At 41.2% G+C, this 27,214-nt stretch overlaps 1 protein-coding gene across 1 annotated transcript in view; it reads right to left on the bottom strand.

The window, feature by feature from the left end:
- Positions 1 to 27,214, bottom strand: part of LOC307018418 (glutamate receptor 4-like) — a gene marked incomplete at its 5' end in the record, with an annotated part of 146,266 nt that overhangs the window by 65,243 nt on the left and 53,809 nt on the right. Inside the window, 4 exons of the mRNA XM_079648652.1 lie at positions 1,274 to 1,432; positions 6,460 to 6,513; positions 11,080 to 11,264; positions 21,461 to 21,700. Coding sequence (XP_079504778.1) covers positions 1,274 to 1,432; positions 6,460 to 6,513; positions 11,080 to 11,264; positions 21,461 to 21,700 — 638 coding nt within the window. The remainder of the gene's footprint in view (positions 1 to 1,273; positions 1,433 to 6,459; positions 6,514 to 11,079; positions 11,265 to 21,460; positions 21,701 to 27,214) is intronic.

Genomic DNA, 27,214 nt, shown 5'->3' with positions numbered 1-27,214 from the left:
ACACACACACACATACACAAACAGACACACACACACACGCACACACACACACACACACACACACACACACACACACACACACACACACACACACACAAACACACACAAACACAAACATTCACAAACACACACACACACACACACACACACACACACAAACACACACAACCACACACAAACAAACACACACACACACACACACACACACACACACACACACACACACACACACACACACACACACACACACACACACCGTAACACCGTCATGTGATATCGCCCTGTGGTGTAAACTTTTAATTTGAACCCCCTGAATCCATCACACACACGGCACACTACACACTGCCTGACTCACAGCGTTTCCACTCCACTGCTTCTGGATTTTAAAATAGAAATCTTAGTTGGACACAGATCTGCTCGGAGGTTTTTCTGACCACCGTGGCGTGATGCCTTCTTGCCCCAGTGCCATTTTAAATCCATGTGCAGGAGAACAATGTGGGTCAATCTGTCTCATCTGTGCTGTAAGAAAGCGTTGGACGAGGTGGAGCAGATTGCTGCTGTGTGCACACGTTTTATCACAGTTTGCTATTTATTATTTTGTGCATTAAGTCAGTTTTTAATGCAGTTCTGTGTCAGCGTGTTGTGTGCTCACCTTGCACATTATTATATTCATCTTATCTGACACTGTTCTGTTCCTGCTGTTATCTTTTCTTTACTGCATCCGTTGTTTTCTCGCTGTTGCAACAACTCCAGTCACCTCAGAGGAATTATTAACGCACAGAAAGCATGTGCAGTAATTCCCACGACTATGCACCTTTCTTTTAATGCATACTGTACGTTTTTTCACTGTGAAGTCCGCTGATCTTGCTAAGACTTATCATCTTATATCAAGCCAAACTGAACTCGGTTTGGAAATAATGTACCATGCAAGAACTGCTTGTTCCTATTATGCTTTATTCCTTTGTATCAACCTAGACCTAATTCCTGTGTTTATGTACCATTAAGCACTAACACAAGATCATTGTATGGTTATTTTTTTTATTTGTCACTTTCTTCAGAGTTGTATTATTTTCCATATATTATTTTTGCTTTAAGAACTGGATAATGGTTTCACAAAAAGTTTGATAGTTGCTCCTTTATATCAAATTAATTCCTGTGTTTATGCACCATTATACACCAAAAACAATCATTGAATCGGCACTAATTCTAATCCCTAAAATACCCCAAAATCCCCTCCCAAAAAACAGACAAAGTGCATTACCATTAGACATACCTTGGGGGGGGCGTCGGAGCCGGGGTACTCCCTCTGGTCCAGTTTGTTCCAGCGCTGCATCAGCTTTATGACCATGGGGTTACTGAAGTCCACCAGCTGGAAGCCCGTCACGTTCGCTCCTCCGTGCATAAAACGCTCCAGATTAATGTCCTTAAAACCCTGAGGAGAGAAACCAGAGAGAAACCAGAGAAAACGCTGAATCCAGGGACAGAAAAAATTGAAAAAATGCGCTTCAGATTAATGTCCTTAAAACCCTGAGGAGAGAAAAGAGAGAGAAACTGAATCCAGGGACAGAAAAACTGGAAACAAATCAAATTACTTCTTAAATTCCAGAACATTATGTTTAAAAAGCCCCCAGCACGCTTTTATCCTTTCTTTTATATCAAGCTAGACCTAATTCCTGTGTTTATGCAACATTTCAAACAAAAACAAGGTCATTTTATGTTTTTTTTACAGGGTACTTTGTTTTTTTTGTTTATTTAGAATTGTATTACTTTCCATATAATTTTTTTTATTTTAGAATTTGTTAATGATTTAAGCCATGCATTAAGCGCTCCAGATGAATGTCCTTAAAACCCTGAGGAGGAAACGAGAGAGAAAACACAGAAAAACTGAATCCAGGGACAGAAAAACTGGAAAAAAATATATAAAGGAATTCTTCCATTCCGGAACATCACTGACATCACTACGGAACACTGTGACATCACTACGGAACACTGTGACATCACTACGGAACACTGTGACATCACTACCCAACATTGTGACATCTCTACGGAACACTGTGACATCACTACGGAACACTGTGACATCACTACTATACTATATTACAGTGACACACTTACCACATATATTGTCACAAAAGTTCATAGCACAGTACTCTACACATAACTATCAAACCAGACATGCAATAGAAAAAAGGTTCATTTTACCCAAATCAAGATCAAATATCAGACAGAAAACAGTACTATACAGAGCAATGGTCAGCTGGAATTCGTTACCGGTCCATATCATTCAAGACAACTCAAACATACATTTCAAACATTTGCTAAAACAATATCTGAGAACTACAAATTAAATTTGAACTGTACTTGTGGGTCAATTAGTAATTAGTAATTAGTATTATCATGTAAATTATATTGTTGGTAAAATTTTGTTTAGGTTTTGACTTGATGATGGCTAAAATGTGATGACTATTTTTTTCTGTTTTGTTTTTGCTTTCACTTCCTTACCATGCACTTTTCATGAAATGATGAGTTGTTCCGTTCTGGTTTGTATTATGTATGTTTTGTGTGGGTGAGGACCCCAGGAAGAATAGCCAATGCTCATGCTAGTGCTAATGGGGATCCTAATAAAAAACTAAACTAAAACTAAAACTACGGAACACTGTGACATCACTACCCAACATTGTGACATCTCTACGGAACACTGTGACATCACTACGGAACACTGTGACATCACTACGGAACACTGTGACATCACTACGGAACCCTGTGACATCACTACCCAACACTGTGACATCTCTACGGAACACTGTGACATCACTACTGAACAGTGTTGGGTGTAACGCGTTACAAAAGGAGTTACAGTAATGTATTACTTTTTGCTGTAACAAAGTAATGTAACGCATTACTAATGACATTTGGGTAATATACTACCCGTTACAGTTCTCATTGTGACTCATTTTAACCCGAAATGAAAATGTTTTGTTTTTTAAGAATTCACTAACATCGCGAGACATTCCGACACCAGAGGAAAATTGTGCCGGTAGATTAGCAAACCTGGTGTTTACGTAATCAGTCAGGCTGATCTTGATGAGCCTGAAGGGTGTTCTTTTCCCCATAATGACCAAGTCGCTGCGCATTAACCCGCTTATTACACGGCCAGATACTAAACAAACAATGGAATCGACTCCAAATATTAATTGAAATTATTTGACTTAAAATGATCGTAATTCTTCAGCTAACAAAATTAAAAACTCTGTTCCACGTTGCACCAACGGCTGGAACTGTGACAACAACAACTTTACGGGAGCACTGTCCAACTCTGGTCACAGTTTCTGATCCACTAACAAGTCCTTAAACACTGCAGAGCCCATACCGTGTTACTGATACTGTTTACTTCTTGTCTGTCTTCTTCTGTTCATTTATCTAACGTCCAGCGCTCCTTCTTTTACTTTCTCTTTCTTGATCCTCCTTAGCAACGGAATTGACCAATCAGAATCGAGTATTCAACTAAGCCTTGTAATAAAAGTTGTTAGTAGCCTTAAGGGCCTACACCAGGGGTGCCCAACCAGTCGACCGCGATCGACCGAGATTCCCAGTCGGTCGCGAGATGTGTCTAAAAATAGAACATCAATATTCTGTTTTATCGTTAATGTCCTGTAACATAATCTTCCTGTGCCAGAATAATGCACTTGAACGCATCAAAGCTTTGTGATTGGCCGGCGTGAACCCATGTGTCGGGGGGTGGCTGGTGGGCAGTGGGCACTATTTTGCTGACGTTGTCCGTGTCACACGTGTGGCACACACACAAGACCGCAATTATGGCAGAAGCAAAAAAGCCCAAAATATATAATTTTCACTCCGAGTGGGAGGATGATTATTTTTTTATCTATTCCAATTCAAAGTCTGTCTCATCTGTAATAAGCAGCGTGGCTTTATCGAAGGGTAATTTAGGAGCGGCATTTCAAAAACAGTGCACAAACGCTACGAGACGGAATTCCCTCCTAATCCTGCCCTACGCTCCCAAAAGGTGAGGGGCCTGAGAGGACAGCTAAATGCACAGCAGTCCATTTTCACCAGGCCCAACAACAAGAGCAAGGCTGCTTCCATAGGATCTTATCGTGTCAGTCACGTTCTTGCGAAACACATGAAGTCTTTCAAAGACGGCGAAGTTGTGAAAGAAGCATTCCTGGAGGCTGCCCACGTGCTTTTTGGGGACAGTAAAAATAACAGTAGCATTTCAACAGGTTTTTGATATAATAAAAACTCAAGTTAGATACCGTTATTAATCAGCTGTAAGTTTGAGTTTGTTTTAACTTATTCATTATAATTATTGTACAAAATGGTGTAAAAATGCAAACTTAAATTTATTATAGTCTATTATCAATTCAGGTTAAGAAACTAGTGTTGCTTGCATCCTATTTTAAAGGCATTTTACATTACATATCATTTGTTAGATGCTTTTATATCCTTTTCCAAGGCGACTTTCATACATTCAGTACTGTGGACAATCCCCACAGGAGCAATTTGGGGTGAAGTGTCTTGCCCAGGGACACAACGACATGCTGACTGCAGTGGGACTCGAACTTGGTACCCCCTGATTCGAAGTGCAGCACTCTATCCACTGAGCCACAGCCGCCCGTTTCTATTTATACTCTACTAAAATGCAACAAAAAAAGCGTTTGATTCTATTAATTTTGTCTTTTTTATTGCACTTTGGCAGCAGATTCCTGTGTAGCTTCAGATCTGAGTTGTCTTATTAGTAAGCCTAATTTATACTTTTGTAGCAACACTTTTTTTATATAATGGCAAAGAAAGGGTTCAGAGTCTTTTCTTTTTTTCCTGTGTCATGTGTGGCAGCACTGTTCAATGTTTCTTGAAAACATTACCCACTGTAGTAGGTGACGTGTGAATAAACTCCAACTCTGTATCAATAACACTGTTGTGTAGCTTCAGTTAAATACTTGTGTGTGTGTAGATTAGAAAGAGGTAATATAAAGGATCTGCAGTATTTTATGAAGTATTAATCGTACAGAGGTCAGTGTTATACAAGTAGAAGTGTGTATTTACCTGGTAGTAGGCTGTCAGTAATGGCTACGCCTCTCTATTTGGACTGGTAGATCTCGGCACACTGGCAACTTTAAAAGTAGCTCTCGGTTCAAAAAGGTTTGGCACCCCTGGCCCTACACAGTTGCTGCACTAAACTAAATGTTAGCATTTAAAATACCTAGCCATTATTTTGCGGTTATTTTGTTGAATGTAACTCAAAAGTAATGTTAAAGTAGTGTAACTCATTACATTTCAGAGACAGTAATATTGTAATGTAATTTATTACTTAAAAAAGACAGTAATAAGTCATATGTAATGTATTACATTTTGGAAGTGACTTGCCCAACACTGCTACTGAACACTGTAACGTCACTACTGAACACGGTGACATCAGTACGGAACACTGTGACATCACTACGGAACACTGACATCACTACGGAACACTGACATCAGTACGGAACACGGTGACATCAGTACGGAACACGGTGACATCAGTACGGAACACTGACATCACTACTGAACACGGTCACATCAGTACGGAACACGGTGACTTCACTACGGAACACTCGACACCAACACACAGAAAATTCAAAAATATATTTAAAGAGGCCCTATTATGCTTTTTGAGGTTTTTTTAAACGCACTCCATTGAACTGTTTACTTCCGTTAAACACAGTGACATCACCATGTAATTATCGCGCTCCTATTGGCTAGCACTCCGACACATTGTACGTACGTGATAGGCTATTTTTGTATTAGTTATTAATCTGAATATGTAAAAAGCTGTCGGATAAATGTAATGGAGTTAAGAGTACAATATTGGCTTCTGAAATGCAGTGGAGTAGAAGTATAAAGTAGCATATATTGAAAAAAGTCAGATATATAAAGAGACATTAATTGGACACTTTTGTTTACTTCTCTAATACAGTGACATCACTATGGAGCTCCTATTGGCTAGCGCTCCTACACATTGCACGTGATAGGCTAAAGGGGTGGGACATCTCTAAGAGGTTGACCAATCACAACAGAGCTGGCCAGCAACCAATCAGAGTAGACTGGGCTCTGGTTTCAGAAGGGGGGTGAACAATTATTATTATTTGTATTATTATTATCAATTTATATATATTTTTTCTTTTAATGTATTTTACAAGTGTTACTATTAATTTTATATTATTATTATTATTAGTATTATTATTATTATTGCCAAGATATTTCTTTGTTTAATTATTATTCTTTTCATTGCCAAAATATGCTGTAGCTATCTTACACATGACAATACAGCCTTTAAATCTTCACACAGTTGGACAATAAACAAACAGAAAGCACAGGAACATTTGGGAGTGAACCAAATGTTGGAAATAAAGAGAGAAATACAGGAAAGAAATGAAGTTACAGACAAATGAACATATTCCTCACCAGGTTGGCCATGATGTAATGGTAGCCTTTGACATGTTTCCCCACGCTGACGATCTGCGGGAAGCGAAGCACAACTCAACGTTAATGTGAGTGGATTACAGCCGAGCAAACGTTAATTACAGTAAACGATGCGTGTGACAGGCGTGTGTGTGTCCGTGTGTGGGTGTGTGTGTGTTGTTTAATCCATGGAAGATCGGACGTCCAAACAAATGAACGGGCAGGCGTGTCACAGAGGAAATAAACACTTCACGCTTTCAGAGACGTGCCAATGCTTCTCGACACACACACACACACACACACACACACACACACACACACACACACACACACACACACACACACACACACACACACACACACACACACACACACACACACACACACACACACACACACACACACACACACAGAGAGCTGCATCTTGCAGATAAAAACTGATTTTGAAAGCTGACATCTGCTGGAAAATCCTACTGGACGTCCGGTTAATGCGGGCGTCAATTAAGATGAAGACACAGCTGCGATATGCAAGATTTCAAATCAAACACAGTCACCTTATATTGATCTGTATCACAATTATAACACTATAACACACTACTGAGACGTTTAACATCTATTAGTCTAGAGTGGTGCAGGAATGAGTCCTAAACGTAAACATTTGTCAGCATTTTAGCACTTCCTGTCCTTCATCTGGAAGTCAATGGGTTTTTTTGTGTATCTTTTCGTTGTTTGCTTGAAATAAGGTCTCAAAATGTTTAATGGTTTATCCAGAAGGTCATTTTATGCATAAGAGATGATAATTAGGGGATGTATTAATGCCAGTGATCTTTGTAAAACAGGACAAGACGTTCATATTTAACCTTCAGCTGCTGAAGCCTTTATGTTAATGATGACATTCAATGTAACGCTACAAATCTGACTTTAGTGTTAATTCAGGTGCGAGAGCTTTAACATTAACATTGCTGATATATTTGGGGACATAGTGCTTTTAAACTTCTCGGACATTTATTTTAAAAGCCAATTTTTTTGTAAGGTTACAGGGGATTTATTGGCCGAAATAGAATATAATATATTCATAATTACACTGGCGAGCCGTGACTTTTATACCTAAGCCCTCCGACAGAAACTGGCAGATTCGAAGGATTTATTTCTTTGGAAATGTTATTTTAAATACAATTAAATGAAGTTATTTTGGTAAAACTGATGAAAAATATATAATATTTTGAGTATGAGTATTTCTACTTTTACTCAAGTACAAGATGTGAGTATTTCTACTTTTACTCAAGTACAAGATCTGAGTACTTCTACTTTTACTCAAGTACAAGATCTGAGTACTTCTACTTTTTCTCAAGTACATGATCTGAGTACTTCTACTTTTACTCAAGGACAAGATCTGAGTACTTCTACTTTTACTCAAGTACGAGATCTGAGTACTTCTACTTTTACTCAAGTACAAGATCTGAGTACTTCTACTTTTACTCAAGTACAAGACCTGAGTATTTCTACTTTTAATCAAGTACGAGATCTGAGTACTTCTACTTTTACTCAAGGACAAGATCTGAGTACTTCTACTTTTACTCAAGTACAAGATCTGAGTACTTCTACTTTTACTCAAGTACAAGATCTGAGTACTTCTACTTTTAATCAAGTACAAGATCTGAGTACTTCTACTTTTACTCAAGTACAAGATCTGAGTACTTCTACTTTTACTCAAGTACAAGATCTGAGTCCTTCTACTTTTACTCAAGTACGAGATCTGAGTACTTCTACTCTTACTCAAGTACAAGATCTGAGTACTTCTACTTTTACTCAAGTACGAGATCTGAGTACTTCTACTTTTACTCAAGTACAAGATCTGACTACTTCTACTTTTACTCAAGTACAAGATCTGAGTACTTCTACTTTTACTCAAGTACAAGATCTGAGTACTTCTACTTTTACATATGATTTAATTTACGTATTTAATTTGTGCATAAAATCCTCAAAAATGGTTCTTTAGCCGTATAAGGGTTTATTAAGAATGTCATTTTGGGCATAAATGATGATTAAAAGGAAGATATTTATTCCATTGAAACAGAGATCAGTATATTATAGGAAGATGTACCCGCCTGAATTTATTGAGGCTACTTTCATTTTACAATATCATGTTTAAATGCAGTAGGTGACCTGATTTATTTATATCTAATATATTTTTGAAGAAGTTCCACCACCATGTCCCTGCATGGCTTCCTATGGAGGAAACACCTTTCATCTCCAACTAGGGAAGGATACGAAGGATACACATCCTGGGAACATGGAGATTATTTTAAACATCTTTCCGTCTCACCTGTTCCACTTTGAACTGGAGCTGTGATGGATCCACGTTTTACTGATTGCTTTGTAATGTCGCACAGCTCTCATCTGTTGTGTGTATTTTAAAATATATAAATAAGAATATTCTGTCGCACACACACACACACACACACACACACACACACACACACACACACACACACACACACACACACACACACACACACACACACACACACACACACACACACACACACACACACACACACACACACACACACACACACACACACACACACACGCACACACACACACACACACACACACACACACACACACACACACACACACACACACACACACACACAGGAGCAGAAAGACTCACATCTGTAAAGCAGTAAATAACTGTGACAGATGTCATCGAGGATATTTGCTGAATAATTGAACATTTACAGAGACACCCGTCGCCCGGGGAAACAGGAGGAAGAGGAGGAGGAGGAAGAAACATCATATTCTGAGTGTGTTTGTGCCAAATCGCTCCACCGGAGATCAGAGCACACTGTTTACACTTTCTAATGAGCAAAACAGAGACGGTTTGTTGAGTTTTAATTTCTGTAATTTCTGTTCATAGCGCTGCATGATTTGGAAAAAATAACTAATGAGGATTATTTGGATGTAATTATAGAGTGTGTGTGTAGGATCAGTTTTGACTCATTATTCCCATTCAGAATATATATATTTAATGATCTGATCATGAAAATATCAGCTCGCTGTTTGATCTGCAGATGCTTTAATACAACTAATCGAAAGAGCAGTTTGCTGGAATTACTACCAAAGTAATTCAATTACTTTCACTCATTACACACACACACACACACACACACACACACACACACACACACACACACACACACACACACACACACAGACACACACACACACACACACACACACACACACACACACACACACACACACACACACATACATACACACACACACTGGACACACACATGGACACACACACACACACACACACACACACACACACACACACTGGACACACACATGGACACACACACACACCGGCAAACACACACACTAACAACTACACACGCGCACACACACACACACGCGCACACACGCACACACACACACACACACACACACACACACACACACACACACACACACACACACACACACACACACACACACACACACACACTGGACACACACATGGACACACACACACCGGCAAACACACACACTAACAACTACACACGCGCACACACACACACGCGCACACACACGCACACACACACACACACACACACACACACACACACACACACACACACACACACACACACACATACATACACACACACACTGGACACACACATGGACACACACACACAAACAAACACACACACACACACATACATACACACACACACTGGACACACACATGGACACACACACACACACACACACACACACACACACACACACACACACACACACACTGGACACACACATGGACACACACACACACCGGCAAACACACACACTAACAACTACACACGCGCACACACACACACACACACACGCACACTGGACACACACATGGACACACACACACACACACACAAACACGCAAGCATACACACACACAAATACACACGTGCACACACACACAAACACACACAAGCACACGGACACACAGACAAATACACACACACACACATACACACAAACACACGTGCACACACAGACACACGTGCACACACACACGTGCACACACACAAGCACACGTACCCACACACATGTACCCACACACACACACACACACACACACACACACACACACACACACACACACACACACACACACACACACACACACACACACACACACACACGTACCCACACACATGTACCCACACACATGTACCCACACACACACACACACACACACACACACACACACACACACACACACACACACTAGCACACACACACACACTAACACATGAATGTAAGTGGATTTTTTAAGCAACAGTTGTGGCAAAAACATCAGAAAATACTCAAGTAAAAGTCCTGCATTTAAATCTTAGTTAAGTAAAAGTGCAAAGTATAAGAATCAAGATATACTTGAAGTACCAAAAAGGAATGCGTCATTGTCCATCACGGCCTGAATGAAGTTGATTTGGATGTAAAACAAAGTGATGATCCCTGAAGCACAAATCCACTTTCAAACCTGTTAATAATATAATGTTAATAATACCCAAACGCTAACATCTAAATGCAGTGTACAGGTAGCTTCACCTGCTCCAGCATGTTCTGCAGCCGCTCGGCCTCGAGGTCGATCACAAACTTCTTCTCCTGCCTCCGGTCCAGATCCTCCAGCAGCCGGCGGTAACTCGCGTCGTTGAAGCTTTCCACGCAGATGGCGCTGACCTGCCAGTTGTTTTGTCCCGCCTTCTCCATGATGGACTGCAAGATGGCGTATCCTGAAGCACACACACAGGAGAAGAGGGGGAATAAAAACAGGGAAGCGTATCTATCTGAGGTACATGTTGTCATTCACTGGACCATAATGCATGATGATATTGTATTCATGTAGTCGACTACAGGTAGGTGCAGGAGTGAGTCCTCAAACACTGAAATGAGTCAGCATTTTATCACTTCCTGTCCCCTTGTCTGGAAGCTAATCGTTTTAGTGTGTTTTTTGTTGTTATCCTGATATGAGGTCTGTGGTTAACACAAGTTGAAGAGATCTTAACATTTTGTTCTACGACATAAAATACATCAGTAAATACCCCACTGATGAATTTAAAAAACGGCGGTTGCTAACAAGTGTCTAAAGGAGACGACTTAACGTCATCACGCCCAACATTAGCGTCCTTTAGCTTAGCGGTGGAGACGTGAAGTCATGTGACCGTGCTGTAGTTCCTTTATAGCCCAACATTAGCTTCCTTTAGCTTAGCGGTGGTGACGTGAAGTCATGTGACCGTGCTGTAGTTCCTTTATAGCCCAACATTAGCCACCTTTAGCTTAGCAGTGGTGACGTGAAGTCTATATTTATAATATAGTTATCATAAATAAATATTATCCTATGTTGGGCTGATAATAACTGGCCTGCAAACTGGCTTTAATTTACAGAAAACCCTTGGCAAGATGAACCCTTCTCAATCCAAGAGACCCTCTAAATATAAATATGTTATGTTTCTCCAACCAGACCCTGTCTTTCTGTCCAGTCGAGGAGCAGGTGGTGTAACACTCAACTCTTTTGGGGGTCTCGCTGTCATGTTTGTGTGTGAAGAAGACAGGAAGAGCAGCAGGAACAGATGTCCCTCTTAAACGTTCCCTCCTGGAAGCCATCACAACCTGGCAACCCGTCTCCCTTTGCTCCCAATTACAGGATTAACCCGCACTCTGGCATCCCCAACCCCCCCCCCCCTCCACCTCGCTCCCCACTAGAGGGAGGTCTGTGGCAGCACACACACCCACCCACCCACCCACCCACACACACACACACACACACACACACACACACACACACACACACACACACACACACACACACACACACACACACACACACACACACACACACACACACACACACACACACACACACACACACACACACACACACACTCACACACACACACACACACACTCACACACACACACACACACTCACACACAGGGATGTACTTGTTGTATAATAGAAGCTTTGAATGGAGGACAAAGCAAGTCTTGTCCGAACTGAACGTTTTTACTTTATATTTATATAACAGTTTCCAACAAGAACGGTAGAAGACGGGGAAAACGCACTCGACATACTCGTATTCATTTCAAAACATAACAGGTACAGAGCGAGAGCAGGACACATACTTGTACTTCAAAATGAAAGCATTTCCTGTCAAACATTTCACCCTTACCACAGAACTAACACATGAGTGAAGTGGATTTCTTCAGCAAAACTAGTGTCAAAAACATCAGAAAAGACTCCGTTACAAGAACAAGTCCTGCCTTTAAATCTTATTTGAGTAAAAGTGCAAAATATAAGAATCAAAATATACTTAAAGTACAAAAAGTATAATGCGTCCATTAAATGACTGGATTATGATCATTGATGCATTCATGTGTTCATAGCTGCTCATGGTGGAGCTCATTAACCTATGATTACGTACCAATGTTTTCGTATAAGTTGATTTTATTGATCAATCAACTATTAACACTAACACTAACAATTAATCATTAATAACTCATTGATGATTTTAAACACAAAGAAGGCCTTATGTCCCTTATCTCGAGAATCAGTGTTATATATTTGTTTTAGCTAATAATCTGAATATGTAAAAAGCTGTCTGGTAAATGTAGTTCAAAGTCCAATATTAGCTTCATAAAGAGTTTGTTGAACATTAAAGCATGGATTCTTTACCCAGGTAGCAGCAGGTTATAAATCCTTCTGATTCCTCTCAAAGGAGGAAAACAACTGAAGCTGCTTTGAAGCATTTCATTTATTTATCTTAACGTTTACTTTGTGTCTACCTGCTCAGAGACGGCAGACTGAGAGCAGCTCAGAGACGGCAGACTGAGAGCAGCTCAGAGACAACAGACTGAGAGTAGCTCAGAGACAGCAGACTGAGAGCAGCTCAGAGACAGCAGACTGAGAGCAGCTCAGAGACAACAGACTGAGAGTAGCTCAGAGACAGCAGACTGAGAGCAGCTCAGAGACAGCAGACTGAGAGCAGCTCAGAGACAGCAGACTGAGAGCAGCTCAGAGACAGCAGACTGAGAGCAGCTCAGAGACAGCAGACTGAGAGTAGCTCAGAGACAACAGACTGAGAGCAGCTCAGAGACAACAGACTGAGAGCAGCTCAGAGACAGCAGACTGAGAGTAGCTCAGAGACAACAGACTGAGAGTAGCTCAGAGACAACAGACTGAGAGTAGCTCAGAGACAACAGACTGAGAGCAGCTCAGAGACAACAGACTGAGAGTAGCTCAGAGACAACAGACTGAGAGTAGCTCAGAGACAACAGACTGAGAGTAGCTCAGAGACAACAGACTGAGAGTAGCTCAGAGACAGCAGACTGAGAGCAGCTCAGAGACAACAGACTGAGAGCAGCTCAGAGATAACAGACTGAGAGTAGCTCAGAGACAGCAGACTGAGAGCAGCTCAGAGACAGCAGACTGAGAGCAGCTCAGAGACAGCAGACTGAGAGTAGCTCAGAGACAACAGACTGAGAGTAGCTCAGAGACAGCAGACTGAGAGCAGCTCAGAGACAGCAGACTGAGAGCAGCTCAGAGACAGCAGACTGAGAGCAGCTCAGAGACAGCAGACTGAGAGCAGCTCAGAGACAGCAGACTGAGAGCAGCTCAGAGACAACAGACTGAGAGCAGCTCAGAGACAGCAGACTGAGAGCAGCTCAGAGACAGCAGACTGAGAGCAGCTCAGAGACAACAGACTGAGAGCAGCTCAGAGATAACAGACTGAGAGCAGCTCAGAGACAGCAGACTAAGAGCAGCTCAGAGACAACAGACTGAGAGCAGCTCAGAGACAGCAGACTGAGAGTAGCTCAGAGACAACAGACTGAGAGCAGCTCAGAGACAACAGACTGAGAGCAGCTCAGAGACAGCAGACTGAGAGCAGCTCAGAGACAACAGACTGAGAGCAGCTCAGAGACAACAGACTGAGAGCAGGTCAGAGACAGCAGACTGCTCGGTCCCTGAGAAACAAACAGGGTAAAACTACTTCCTGATTGCGATGCATGTGTGTGTGTGTGTGTGTGTGTGTGTGTGTGTGTGTGTGTGTGTGTGTGTGTGTGTGTGTGTGTGTGTGTGTGTGTGTGTGTGTGTGTGTGTGTGTGTGTGTGTGTGTGTGTGTGTGTGTGTGTGTGCGTGTGTGTGTCTGTGTGTGTGTTCACAGTGATAGTAGAGAGGAAGCTCCACAGCTCCTCCTCCTCTCTGCAGAGTTTCAGCCTCTCATTGACGGAGCTCAGCCATGCGCGTCTCATTTTACATTTCAGTCAATACTGCATGGAGCCAGTGTGTGAAAAATAAACCTCGGGCCAGAGTGCTGCAGCCCAGAAGCCTCTGAAAAGCACTTGCATGTACATATAAAAGACAATAACACACACGCACATCCTAGTCCTTTCAAAAGGATGTAGACATATAGAGTGTGCTGACCTCTCAAGAAAGCCAAATAAGCACTCTGTGTTTGAGTGAATGTCATCTAATTATATCTAAAAGAACAGTGGTTGTCTTTGCTTTCTTGCAACATCATAGCCTTGTAATTGTTTGCATTGTTTAATATGCTTGATTTAAACTGTAGGTTGCAGGTGAAATGAATGAAATGTAGTAATACAACATCAATTAAGTGAAGTGAATTAAATCAACCAGATCATTACAATTAATAAAAAAGTATTTCTGTATATTTTTGCATTATTTGAATTGACAGGAAAACTGCCTTCCAATACTACTGTAGGACTTCTAGAGAAATGTCAAAAATAATACTTTATTTTTAGGAAACAATCCAAAGAAAACCCCCTTTTTGTACATGCAGCAGTGAGGACTATAACTCAAGGTCATCTGGATATTTGTTTGGCTAAATCTCTTTTGTTTTATCCCATTCAAAACCACTGTTTCCCAGTTTCAGGATGATTTCAGCACCATGGAGAGAGACATTCATTACAGGGTTACAAGAGAGGAGAGGACTCTTTAAAGTAGAGACACTACATACTGATATACACCTGGACATCAGCAGGAGAGGACTCTTTAAAATAGAGACACTACATACTGATATACACCTGAACATCAGCAGGAGAGGACTCTTTAAAGTAGAGACACTACATACTGATATACACCTGAAAATCAGCAGGAGAGGACTCTTTAAAGTAGAGACACTACATACTGATATACACCGGATCATCAGCAGGAGAGGACTCTTTAAAGTAGAGACACTACATACTGATATACACCTGAACATCAGCAAGAGAGGACTCTTTAAAGTAGAGACACTACATACTGATATACACCTGAACATCAGCAGGAGAGGACTCTTTAAAGTAGAGACATGACATACTGATATACACCTGAACAGCAGCAGGAGAGGAATCTTTAAAGTAGAGACACTACATACTGATATACACCTGAACATCAGCAGGAGAGGACTCTTTAAAGTAGAGACACTACATACTGATATACACCTGAACATCAGCAGGAGAGGACTCTTTAAAGTAGAGACACTACATACTGATATACACCTGAACATCAGCAGGAGAGGACTCTTTAAAGTAGAGACACTACATACTGATATACACCTGAACATCAGCAGGAGAGGACTCTTTAAAGTAGAGACACTACATACTGATATACACCTGGACATCAGCAGGAGAGGACTCTTTAAAATAGAGACACTACATACTGATATACACCTGAACATCAGCAGGAGAGGACTCTTTAAAGTAGAGACACTACATACTGATATACACCTGAACATCAGCAGGAGAGAACTCTTTAAAGTAGAGACACTACATACTGATATACACCTGGACATCAGCAGGAGAGGACTCTTTAAAATAGAGACACTACATACTGATATACACCTGAGCATCAGCAGGAGAGGACTCTTTAAAGTAGAGACACAACATACTGATATACACCTGAGCATCAGCAGGAGAGGACTCTTTAAAGTAGAGACACTACATACTGATATACACCTGAACATCAGCAGGAGAGAACTCTTTAAAGTAGAGACACTACATACTGATATACACCTGAGCATCAGCAGGAGAGAACTCTTTAAAGTAGAGACACTACATACTGATATACACCTGAACATCAGCAGGAGAGGACTCTTTAAAGTAGAGACACTACATATTGATATACACCTGAACATCAGCAGGAGAGGACTCTTTAAAGTAGAGACACTACATACTGATATACACCTGAGCATCAGCAGGAGAGGACTCTTTAAAGTAGAGACACTACATACTGATATACACCTGAACATCAGCAGGAGAGGACTCTTTAAAGTAGAGACACTACATACTGATATACACCTGAGCATCAGCAGGAGAGGACTCTTTAAAGTAGAGACACTACATACTGATATACACCTGAGCATCAGCAGGAGAGGACTCTTTAAAGTAGAGACACTACATACTGATATACACCTGAACATCAGCAGGAGAGGACTCTTTAAAGTAGAGACACTACATACTGATATACACCTGAGCATCAGCAGGAGAGGACTCTTTAAAGTAGAGACACTACATACTGATATACACCTGAACATCAGCAGGAGAGGACTCTTTAAAGTAGAGACACTACATACTGATATACACCTGAACATCAGCAGGAGAGGACTCTTTAAAGTAGAGACACCACATACTGATATGCCTCTTGGAGGGCAGCACGGTCGTACAGCTAACCTTTGTTATGTTTCTGCAGAACATTTGATCAGATACAAGCAGGTTTTGTTGAGAGGAGTTGAGAGGCTTTTTACCCAGTGAAGCGTGGGATTGGAGATCAGAGATAAGAGAAAAGAGAAAAGAGAGGACGGGAATGAGTCGTTCTGAGGGAGGCCATCTTGACACGGACCCGTTCTCACTGCAGAGAAACAGAACCCCCCCACCTCTGACTCGCTTCTGTAAAATGTATGAAAGCGAGATCCAAGCGTTGAAATGGAAATGTGATTCAAATCTTAAACCCCAGGCTCCTCCAACAATGCAACATAAAATATATATAATATAGAGTATCCACGGACATTTCACTCCTAATGACTCATTTAATGCCAAATTGGGAAATGTTTTCGTTGCAGCAGAATGAAAAACAAGTTTTGCTCATAATTAGAGACAAAAAAGCAGTAGAACATTTATAATATACAATATAAACATCTCAAAATAGCAGATAAAACTGAGCTAAAAGAGTGAAAGTGTAACAGAAGATAAAGAATGTAAATTGGATATAACTGTGAAATGTACAGTCCAAATTGTTATTGTCGTTCAAACACCGATGGGGTTTTCTAATGTTCTGGAAATGTGACACTGGGGAGGAGGAGAGACTTTAGAGACGCATGCACTCTCTGCAGCATTTAGCTTCTTGTATTCAGAGGTGGGAAGTCGTGAGGTACAAATACTTCATTACTGTACTTAAGTAGATTTTTCTGGCATCTTTTTTTTGTATAATTTGATTTTTACAGGATGAGTAGGGGAGGGGTATCATTTACTTACATTCAAGATTCCAACATGACGCCTAAAAATAATTAGAGATCCCATGTCACGGCCATTTCTACTGATCATAATTCCATTGATGAGGTCTACTAGAATAGATTTACATTGTTCAATTTTCCAAACTCACTTTGGTTTCTCAAACAGCATCTCTGTATAGTATGTGTATTCACTCTCTGTCCTACACGGCTTGTTGGAGCTCCTGCCCCCCCCCCCCCGTCCCCCCGTCCCTCCCTGTGAGCCCAGTGTGCTCTGATTGGTCAGCTCGCCCACTCTGTTCTGATGAGTCCACCACCGTTACAGCGGAACATCAGTGATGATGTGTTACAGTGGTGTTTGTTAGCAACCAGAAAATGACCCCAGTAATGACAAACAGATGAGAATGCTGCGGGGGCTCTGGGGGCCGTGTTGGGGGGACGTTGCGGGGCTCGCTGCTGTGAGGAGCGGACAGTGTGAGCTGGGTTACTGGTGTCGTCTCCTGGTTGCTACGTGGGGTCTGCGAGACATCGCGAAACTCAGCCTGAACTCAGCCTGAGCACCATGGATGCGGGAAGGGGGGGTGCTGCAGCCCCCTCAGTACCCCCCCTTCTCGAGTCCATGGTGCTCCACTAGCGAGGCTCCATTAACACCCGCACCCCCAAACGCGGCGCACCTGCGTCACAGTGTAGCCGCTGCGAGGCTCGACTAGCATCCCCCTGAGAGAGTGTGTGTGTGTGAGGAGCTTCACGGATTGGTCCATTTGGGTATGGTCACTGTACCCAGGAAGAAAAAGAGAAATGTCCAATGAGGCGTTCTGGGGCAGCATAGACAGGTCTTCTCTGTGTTAGAGTTTTACTCGCTACAGGGTGTACTTTGAGGGTTTGTGACTCTGCAGACCGTTTACATGCAGACAAACCTTCATAACACACAAGGGTAGAGATGTCCCGATCCGATCACGTGATCGGGGATCGGAGCCGATCACGTGATCGGGGATCGGAGCCGATCACGTGATCGGGGATCGGAGCCGATCACGTGATTTTCAAAAGATCGGAATCGGGAGAGAAAAAAATCGGGGATCGGGATTTTTTTTTTTTTTTTTTTTTTTAAATACTTTTTTTAAATTTTGTATTCAATGTTACAAAACAAAAATGACGATGTTCAAGTCTTAAAGTCATCCTGAGGCCTTAGTTTTGGTTTCAAATGACAGAACATCATGTATGTGTTGCTTCTTTGGGGCTTGTTTTCATAGACCTGCTTATTTCTCTCAAATCTGGCAACAGAGTGGGCGCAGTGTCTAATTGTAGCAGTAAGCTAACGAGTACTGATAAGCTTTATTTTGTTTTGATCCAATGCTGCACAACTGAACTGATCCAATGCTGCTGTGAAATAAAGAAGCTATATCCATGTTGGATAGAATATCCAATTTAAATAAAAAAATAACCTTAAGGGACAACTTGAATGCTTTTTTTTCTCTTAATGCATTGCATAAAGATCGGATCGGGAAAAATCGGTATCGGCAAATTGTCAAAATCAAATGATCGGAATCGGATCGGGAGCAAAAAAAGGTGATCGGGACATCCCTACACAAGGGGATGGGTGATAACCGGAGGAGCATGACATGGGACCTTTAAATGACATAATAACAATTAATGGAAGAAATACAAAAAAATGTTATGTCTTATTAGATTAGACTAGATTCAAGAACTATTGTGATTGCACAGAGGACAACGAAATACAGTTTGCATTCAACCAGCAAGAGCACAAGGTTTAAATAAACTCACATAACAGAACAATGCTGTAGTAACTTAAATATATTTGTATAAGGTGCAGGGTTTAGGCATATACTGTATAGTTAAATGCAGATGAATTAAATAGTAAATACAGAAATCGTGAATGAGTAAGAAGGAGTGAAATGTTTGAAATATTATTATATATTATGTTGCATTGGAGGACCCTGGGACCTTAGATTTACATCGCCATATGTACACTGTAACTACTGTGTATACGACAATAAAGCCTTTGAATTTGAGGAGTGGGTTGAGTAACTACAGACCTATTGACTCTGTGAGGGGGTGGAGAAATAAGAAATCCAAACACATATGGATGAGAGGAATATGCTGTCCTCAGAGAGAGACGTCCAACACCCTCCACAACACCTCCAACAGCAGTGCAGGAACTATTGATCATTTTGTGACCCCAAGACATGTCGCGGATTAAAAAACAGCCATTATGTTAGCATCCATTCACAGCTCTGTGTTCGCCGTGGAGACATCACACACACTTGTATTGCATTTAAATCAAATTACTTTGAGTTAGATATGTTTAAGGTAGTGTAATGTTTGAGAGATATTTTTTAATCCCTTCAAATTAGATTTATTAGAATGAATAACACAGCAGTTCTCATACCTGAACAATGAAATGGATATTTAAGCATTTTATCTCTGGTTAATGTTTGGTTTAATTTAGTGTTCAATAAACTAAAGGAGGCTAATGTTGGGCTATAAAGGGACTACAGCACGGTCACATGACTTCACCTCACCACCGCTAAGCTAAAGGAGGCTATGTAGGGCTATAAAGGGACTACAGCACGGCAGAGTCCTGCACGGGTCTGATTTTCAAGACCCGCTCCCGCGCCCCGCACCCGCAACGTGCAATACCGAACCCGCCACGCTACCCGCACATATTGCCAATTAGTTCCGCAATCCGACCCGACCCGTAGGCACAGGACCCGAAGCCGCATATATGAGCAGTGAAAACGTGCAATTATTAACACAAGCAGTTGCATTTTTGCCTCAAAAAGCGTGGGATGTTGGTTATTCTCTCCATCTAGGGTGTCACCAAAAGCCTCCAGACGTTGGATTTCGCTCTTGAGGAAGTGTTATTGAAAATGCTGTATTCTCCGCTAGAGAGCTTCACCTCTTCACGCTCAGCAGCAGATTGATGCGCTGCAGAGGTTATGATTATGCGCGGTCCCGCGGGGGAGAGGTCTGAGGATTTAAACATTAAACTCAATTATTATTATTTTAATATAACACCCGCGACCCGACCCGCATCATCTTTGCTTTACCCAGAACCGAACCCGGAAAAAAGCGTATGAAAAGATACCACCCGCGAACCACCTCTTTTGCGGGTCACCCGTCGCGGGTACCCGACCCGATGCAGGACTCTGCAGCACGGTCACATGACTTCAGGTCACCACCGCTAAGCTAAAGGTGGCTTGGTTTAATTGAGTGTTCAATAAACTAAATGAGGCTAATGTTGGGCTATAATAACTACAGCACAGTCACATAGCGCAACATTAGCCTCCACTTTTAGATTTCAACACGTGTTCAACAGAAAGTTATCAAACCCCTATTTGATAACTTCCTAACCAAAAACCATTGACTTCCAGACAAAGGAACATATTGTTTTTTAAAAGGTTGTCACTTCCCACCATGACTGTTTGAATACACTTCTAGATTAAAACTCTCTCTCGTCCACTCACCCCGGTCGGTGTCGTACAGGAAGACGAACTTGTTCCAGTCGTAGTGGTCGAGCAGCGACAGCAGCGCCCCGCGGATCGAGGGTCTCAGCTGCAGCGTGAACTGACTCTCACCCTCTGTGGGGAAGCTGGGCGTGATGAGGGAGATGTGCAGGGCGCTGCAGAACGACGTCAACGTGTGGACCGAGCGCTTATCATACAGGCCGAAGATGGCGAAGACACCGCGGGAATACTGGGAGCAAACTGTGGAGGAAGGAGAAAGAACAGTTAATATATGAGAGGATAGTAGGGGACTTAATTGGGCTATATTTAAAGATTGACATGAAATTAAAGTAGTAACGTTTGTGGATTAGAAACCAAAGACTATGGGCACCTGGGCCTTTCGTGGGACAAACAGAACAATCAATGAATAATAACACGATACCGGGGCTGGGTTATATTTAAAGATTGACATGAAATGAAAGCAGTGTGATGAAGGTGACGTTTGTGGATTAGAAAACCAAGACCATGGGCTCAAAAAGACTGAATTGAAGGCCTTCTGGAAGAAACAGAAGAATACATGGAGGAATTAGAAGATTGTAGGGGTTTTATTGTTTAAGTTTGTGGATTGGAAGCCAAGAGCATGCGCTAATAGGGCCATACGTGCACTTAACGCTGCTAATATTTAAGTTGTCATGTCTTCCGTGCAGTATGAGGGGAATCGTGCAATTACATTTATTATTTATTTATGTACATATTCTTATTCTTATTCTTATGTTATCATGTCTATATAAGTCCCATTTCTTGTTTTGTATTGTCTTGTTGTTGCGCGTTGGCACCTTGAGTTGATATTGTAATTGTGTTGTACTTGTACAATGACAAATTAAAGATCTTATCTTATCGTAAAAAAGGCTTGAAAATATAACAATTTATAAAAAAAGATATACTATTATTAAAAATCCCTGCCACTGTGAGAGTACTGGGAGCGAACTGGGGAGGAAACAGAAACATCAATGAATGAGACGGTTGTGGGGTGTTACAGTTTTTTTCGGTTGCTAACGAACTAAAATGTCACAAAAAGCACAATTATTTAAACTCACACTCAACGTGCAAAACCTCAGCTCAAATCTCCAAAACTCCAAACACATTTTCAGCTCTGCAGCCAATTTGCAATTCAACTTTTTGCAAAACACTGCACACGGTTCTCTGAGTAAGACACAGAAATCTGACACAGTCACTTGTTTGCCATTTTTAAAACACTGCCATTAAAATACTGCACACATCGACCAGTTAACAAATCCACATGCCCGTAAACACCAAACTGCTTTATGGTTGATTCAGCAATCAGGATGTAAGCAGTAGAAAAAGGCTTCACGTACAGTAAGAGCTTTTTACAACAGAAATTGAAGAAAATGTTTTAGGAATTGAACAACATTTTTATTTGGGTTATATTTAAAGATTCACGAGAAAGGAAAGTAAAGCAATGAAAGTAACGTTTGTGGATGAGAAGCAAAGACTACGGGCTAAAAAAGACGCAGTGTAAGGCCTTCTGGGAGAAACACAAGAACACATGAAGGAATTAGAAGATTGTAGCACCTGAGCACAGGGTAAAGACACACACACACACACACACACACACACACACACACACACACACACACACACACACACACACACACACACACACACACCCCCCCACACACACACACACACACACACACACACACACACACACCCACCCCCCCCACACACACACACACACACACACACACACACACACACACACCCCCCACACACACCCCCACACACACACACACACACACACACACAAGATAACAAACCATTATCCCTCTGATTACCACTTTACATCCGTTCAGGGGGAAACGCTGAATACGGTAAACACAGATCAAAACCAAACACTTCTTCTGAAGCTGCTCCCTCATTTACACAACAACAACAACAACAATAACAACAACAACGGCATTTCCTCACAGCGCTGTTTGTGCAGATATCCAGAGGACGTCTTGCATTAACTAAACACACCAAACAGTTTCATTGGTCAGGCTTTGAACTTCATGAACTCATGTTTGTCCTGCTTAAGGACACTTGCTCATTATAGGAAGGGTTGGCTGTCAGAGAGAGAGGGAGATAATGAGCATCCTCTGCCAGGCGCCGGTAAGAAGAGGAGAGTCAGAGCGACACAAGTGAAGGAGAGCTCAAGATGTTCCTGTTGTTGGAGGAAAATGGGGGCTGGGGGAGTCTTCTCTGATGTGCAGTGAGAAAAATAAGGCAGAGAAAATACCTGCTTCCTCTTGTGTTCACAATTAAAGTACAACGAGGTGTCGAAGTATCTGAGGTTTGCTGCAACATCACACGTACAGTTAGCTCCTTGTGTCTCTACTTTAAAGAGTCCTCTCCTGCTGATGTTCAGGTGTATATCAGTATGTAGTGTCTCTACTTTAAAGAGTCCTCTCCTGCTGATGTTCAGGTGTATATCAGTATGTAGTGTCTCTACTTTAAAGAGTCCTCTCCTGTTGATGTTCAGGTGTATATCAGTATGTAGTGTCTCTACTTTAAAGAGTCCTCTCCTGCTGACGTTCAGGTGTATATCAGTATGTAGTGTCTCTACTTTAAAGAGTCCTCTCCTGTTGATGTTCAGGTGTATATCAGTATGTAGTGTCTCTACTTTAAAGAGTCCTCTCCTGCTGATGTTCAGGTGTATATCAGTATGTAGTGTCTCTACTTTAAAGAGTCCTCTCCTGTTGATGTTCAGGTGTATATCAGTATGTAGTGTCTCTACTTTAAAGAGTCCTCTCCTGCTGATGTTCAGGTGTATGTCAGTATGTAGTGTCTACTTTAAAGAGTCCTCTCCTACTGATGTTCAGGTGTATATCAGTATGTAGTGTCTCTACTTTAAAGAGTCCTCTCCTGCTGATGTTCAGGTGTATATCAGTATGTAGTGTCTCTACTTTAAAGAGTCCTCTCCTGCTGATGTTCAGGTGTTTATCAGTATGTAGTGTCTCTACTTTAAAGAGTCCTCTCCTGCTGATGTTCTGGTGTATATCAGTGTGTAGTGTCTCTACTTTAAAGAGTCCTCTCCTGCTGATGTTCAGGTGTATCTCAGTATGTAGTGTCTCTACTTTAAAGAGTCCTCTCCTGCTGATGTTCAGGTGTATATCAGTATGTAGTGTCTCTATGGAACATGTCTCCATGCTTTAATATTCAAAAATCTTTGTTTAGTTTCTTAAGGTAATTAACAGAAAACATCTGTTTGCTGGAGCACAAAGAAATAATGCAGATACGGACAAACCTGCTCCCTGAAGACCAGTGACTTACATTTACTCTGAGGGTGTGTGTGTGTGTGTGTGTGTGTGTGTGTGTGTGTGTGTGTGTGTGTGTGTGTGTGTGTGTGTGTGTGTGTGTGTGTGTGTGTGTGTGTGTGTGTGTGTGTGTGTGTGTGCGTGCGTTAGTGCGTGCGTGTGTTTGTTAAAGAGAGAGCAACCACTCAAGCAAGAAGGAGTCCAGGGGTTGGAAAATATACACAGTCCACTGATGTCCCCCCAAGGGACATTAACAAACACACACACGCACTGAATCTTTATATGTCAATGCGCCCCCTTTGTAGATTGCTTTTATGCAGAAATAAAAACGAGGAATATAGCGCCATTTGTCATTTTCATTTCTTCCTTCAGTGCTTTTTTTATACAGTTTGATTTATATTATTGCCCATTACACTGTAAACATAATATTTTCATTTAAATATATTTGCTAAAACGTGTGTAGATGTTGTGTATTTTCTTGTGTTTGACAACCAATAGGACATACATCGTGGTTCTAACATGTTTCCTGACCCCAGTAGGTGTACGTGCACTTTTTATTTCAAAAGAATGAGTGGGATTGTTATTTTTTTGGTCTTTCCAGTGTTGTCAGGATATTTAACAATTCAATATGCATGTGAGGAAATCTGACACTTCGGATCGAACTCTGTCTCCCCCTGCTGCGTCTGATTCTCATTACTGCCTGTTTCAAACCACTAGGCTTTGTGGACTGAATCTGAATATTTTTGGAATATCATATTTATTATACCAATGGATAATAATGCATTCATGTGTTTTTATAATTTAAATTCTGCAGCTGCTAAAGGTGGAGTTAACTTTAAATAATTTTTATACAGCCAGGTATCCTAATCCATAAACATAATGCATTTAGTTTTTTTTTATTAAAGATGACACATAATACTGATGATCATATTAGAATAGTGGTTCTACTTTAAAGAGTCCTCTCCTGCTGATGTTCAGGTGTATATCAGTATGTAGTGTCTCTACTTTAAAGAGTCCTCTCCTGCTGATGTTCAGGTGTATATCAGTATGTAGTGTCTCTACTTTAAAGAGTCCTCTCCTGCTGATGTTCAGGTGTATATCAGTATGTAGTGTCTCTACTTTAAAGAGTCCTCTCCTGCTGATGTTCAGGTGTATATCAGTATGTAGTGTCTCTACTTTAAAGAGTCCTCTCCTGCTGATGTTCAGGTGTATATCAGTATGTAGTGTCTCTACTTTAAAGAGTCCTCTTCTGCTGATGTTCAGGTGTATATCAGTATGTAGTGTCTCTACTTTAAAGAGTCCTCTCCTGCTGATGTTCAGGTGTATATCAGTATGTAGTGTCTCTACTTTAAAGAGTCCTCTCCTGCTGATGTTCAGGTGTATATCAGTATGTAGTGTCTCTACTTTAAAGAGTCCTCTCCTGCTGATGTTCAGGTGTATATCAGTATGTAGTGTCTCTACTTTAAAGAGTCCTCTCCTGCTGATGTTCAGGTGTATATCAGTATGTAGTGTCTCTACTTTAAAGAGTCCTCTCCTGCTGATGTTCAGGTGTATATCAGTATGTAGTGTCTCTACTTTAAAGAGTCCTCTCCTGCTGATGTTCAGGTGTATATCAGTATGTAGTGTCTCTACTTTAAAGAGTCCTCTCCTGCTGATGTTCAGGTGTATATCAGTATGTAGTGTCTCTACTTTTAAGAGTCCTCTCCAAGTTGACCAGAGTGCTGTAATACAATATAAAAACACAATGGGAGTAAAATAATAAAACAATATTTAAAAAAATAATAAAAAGCACAATAGCTAGAAACACATAAAAGCACATATGAATGTAAAAATGTTATATTCAACTTGTATTAAAAGCCAGTGCGAAGAGGTGAGTTTTTAGCTGAGATTAAAACGCTCAATAGCACACCTCTGATGCTCCATAAAGTTTTTCACATTTGGTCGAACGCTAGTGTTACAAAGGATTTCTCCAAGGTCACACACTTCCCAGCACACTGAGGAGCTGCCAGTGAGCGCGCCCTGCTCAGAGGCCCTGGCAGTGGACTCAGCTGCACTTCCTGCCAAATGGCCGATCATCAGTTATCCATTTCATTCAAACAGATTGCCTCAGCCGACCATGAACAGCTTGAGGTGCAAGTGTGTTATGTAAGATGGCAGAACAATGACACCATAAGAAAAGAAGAACCCAAGATATATTTAATTCTCAAAATGATTTTATTTATAGGAAAAATTGACTAAAATTAACCCCTAAATGGTTTCTGTATCCTAGAGGTTACAGTCATTTGACAGGCTTTGTCAATGTGTAACATGCGTGTAATAATGGTGTCATACGGGTGTAATATGGGTCTAAAAAAAATGGTTGTTATATGAGTGTAATACGGGTGTAACATGTGTGTAATATGGATCTAATAAGAGTGTTATATAGGTGTAATAACAGTGTAACATGTGTAATATATGA

The sequence above is a fragment of the Notothenia rossii genome (genome assembly GCF_949606895.1).
Source record: "Notothenia rossii genome assembly, chromosome: 9".
Lineage (NCBI taxonomy): Eukaryota > Metazoa > Chordata > Actinopteri > Perciformes > Nototheniidae > Notothenia > Notothenia rossii.
Note: the sequence above shows the minus strand (reverse complement) of the source record. Positions and strands in the feature narration are given on the sequence as shown.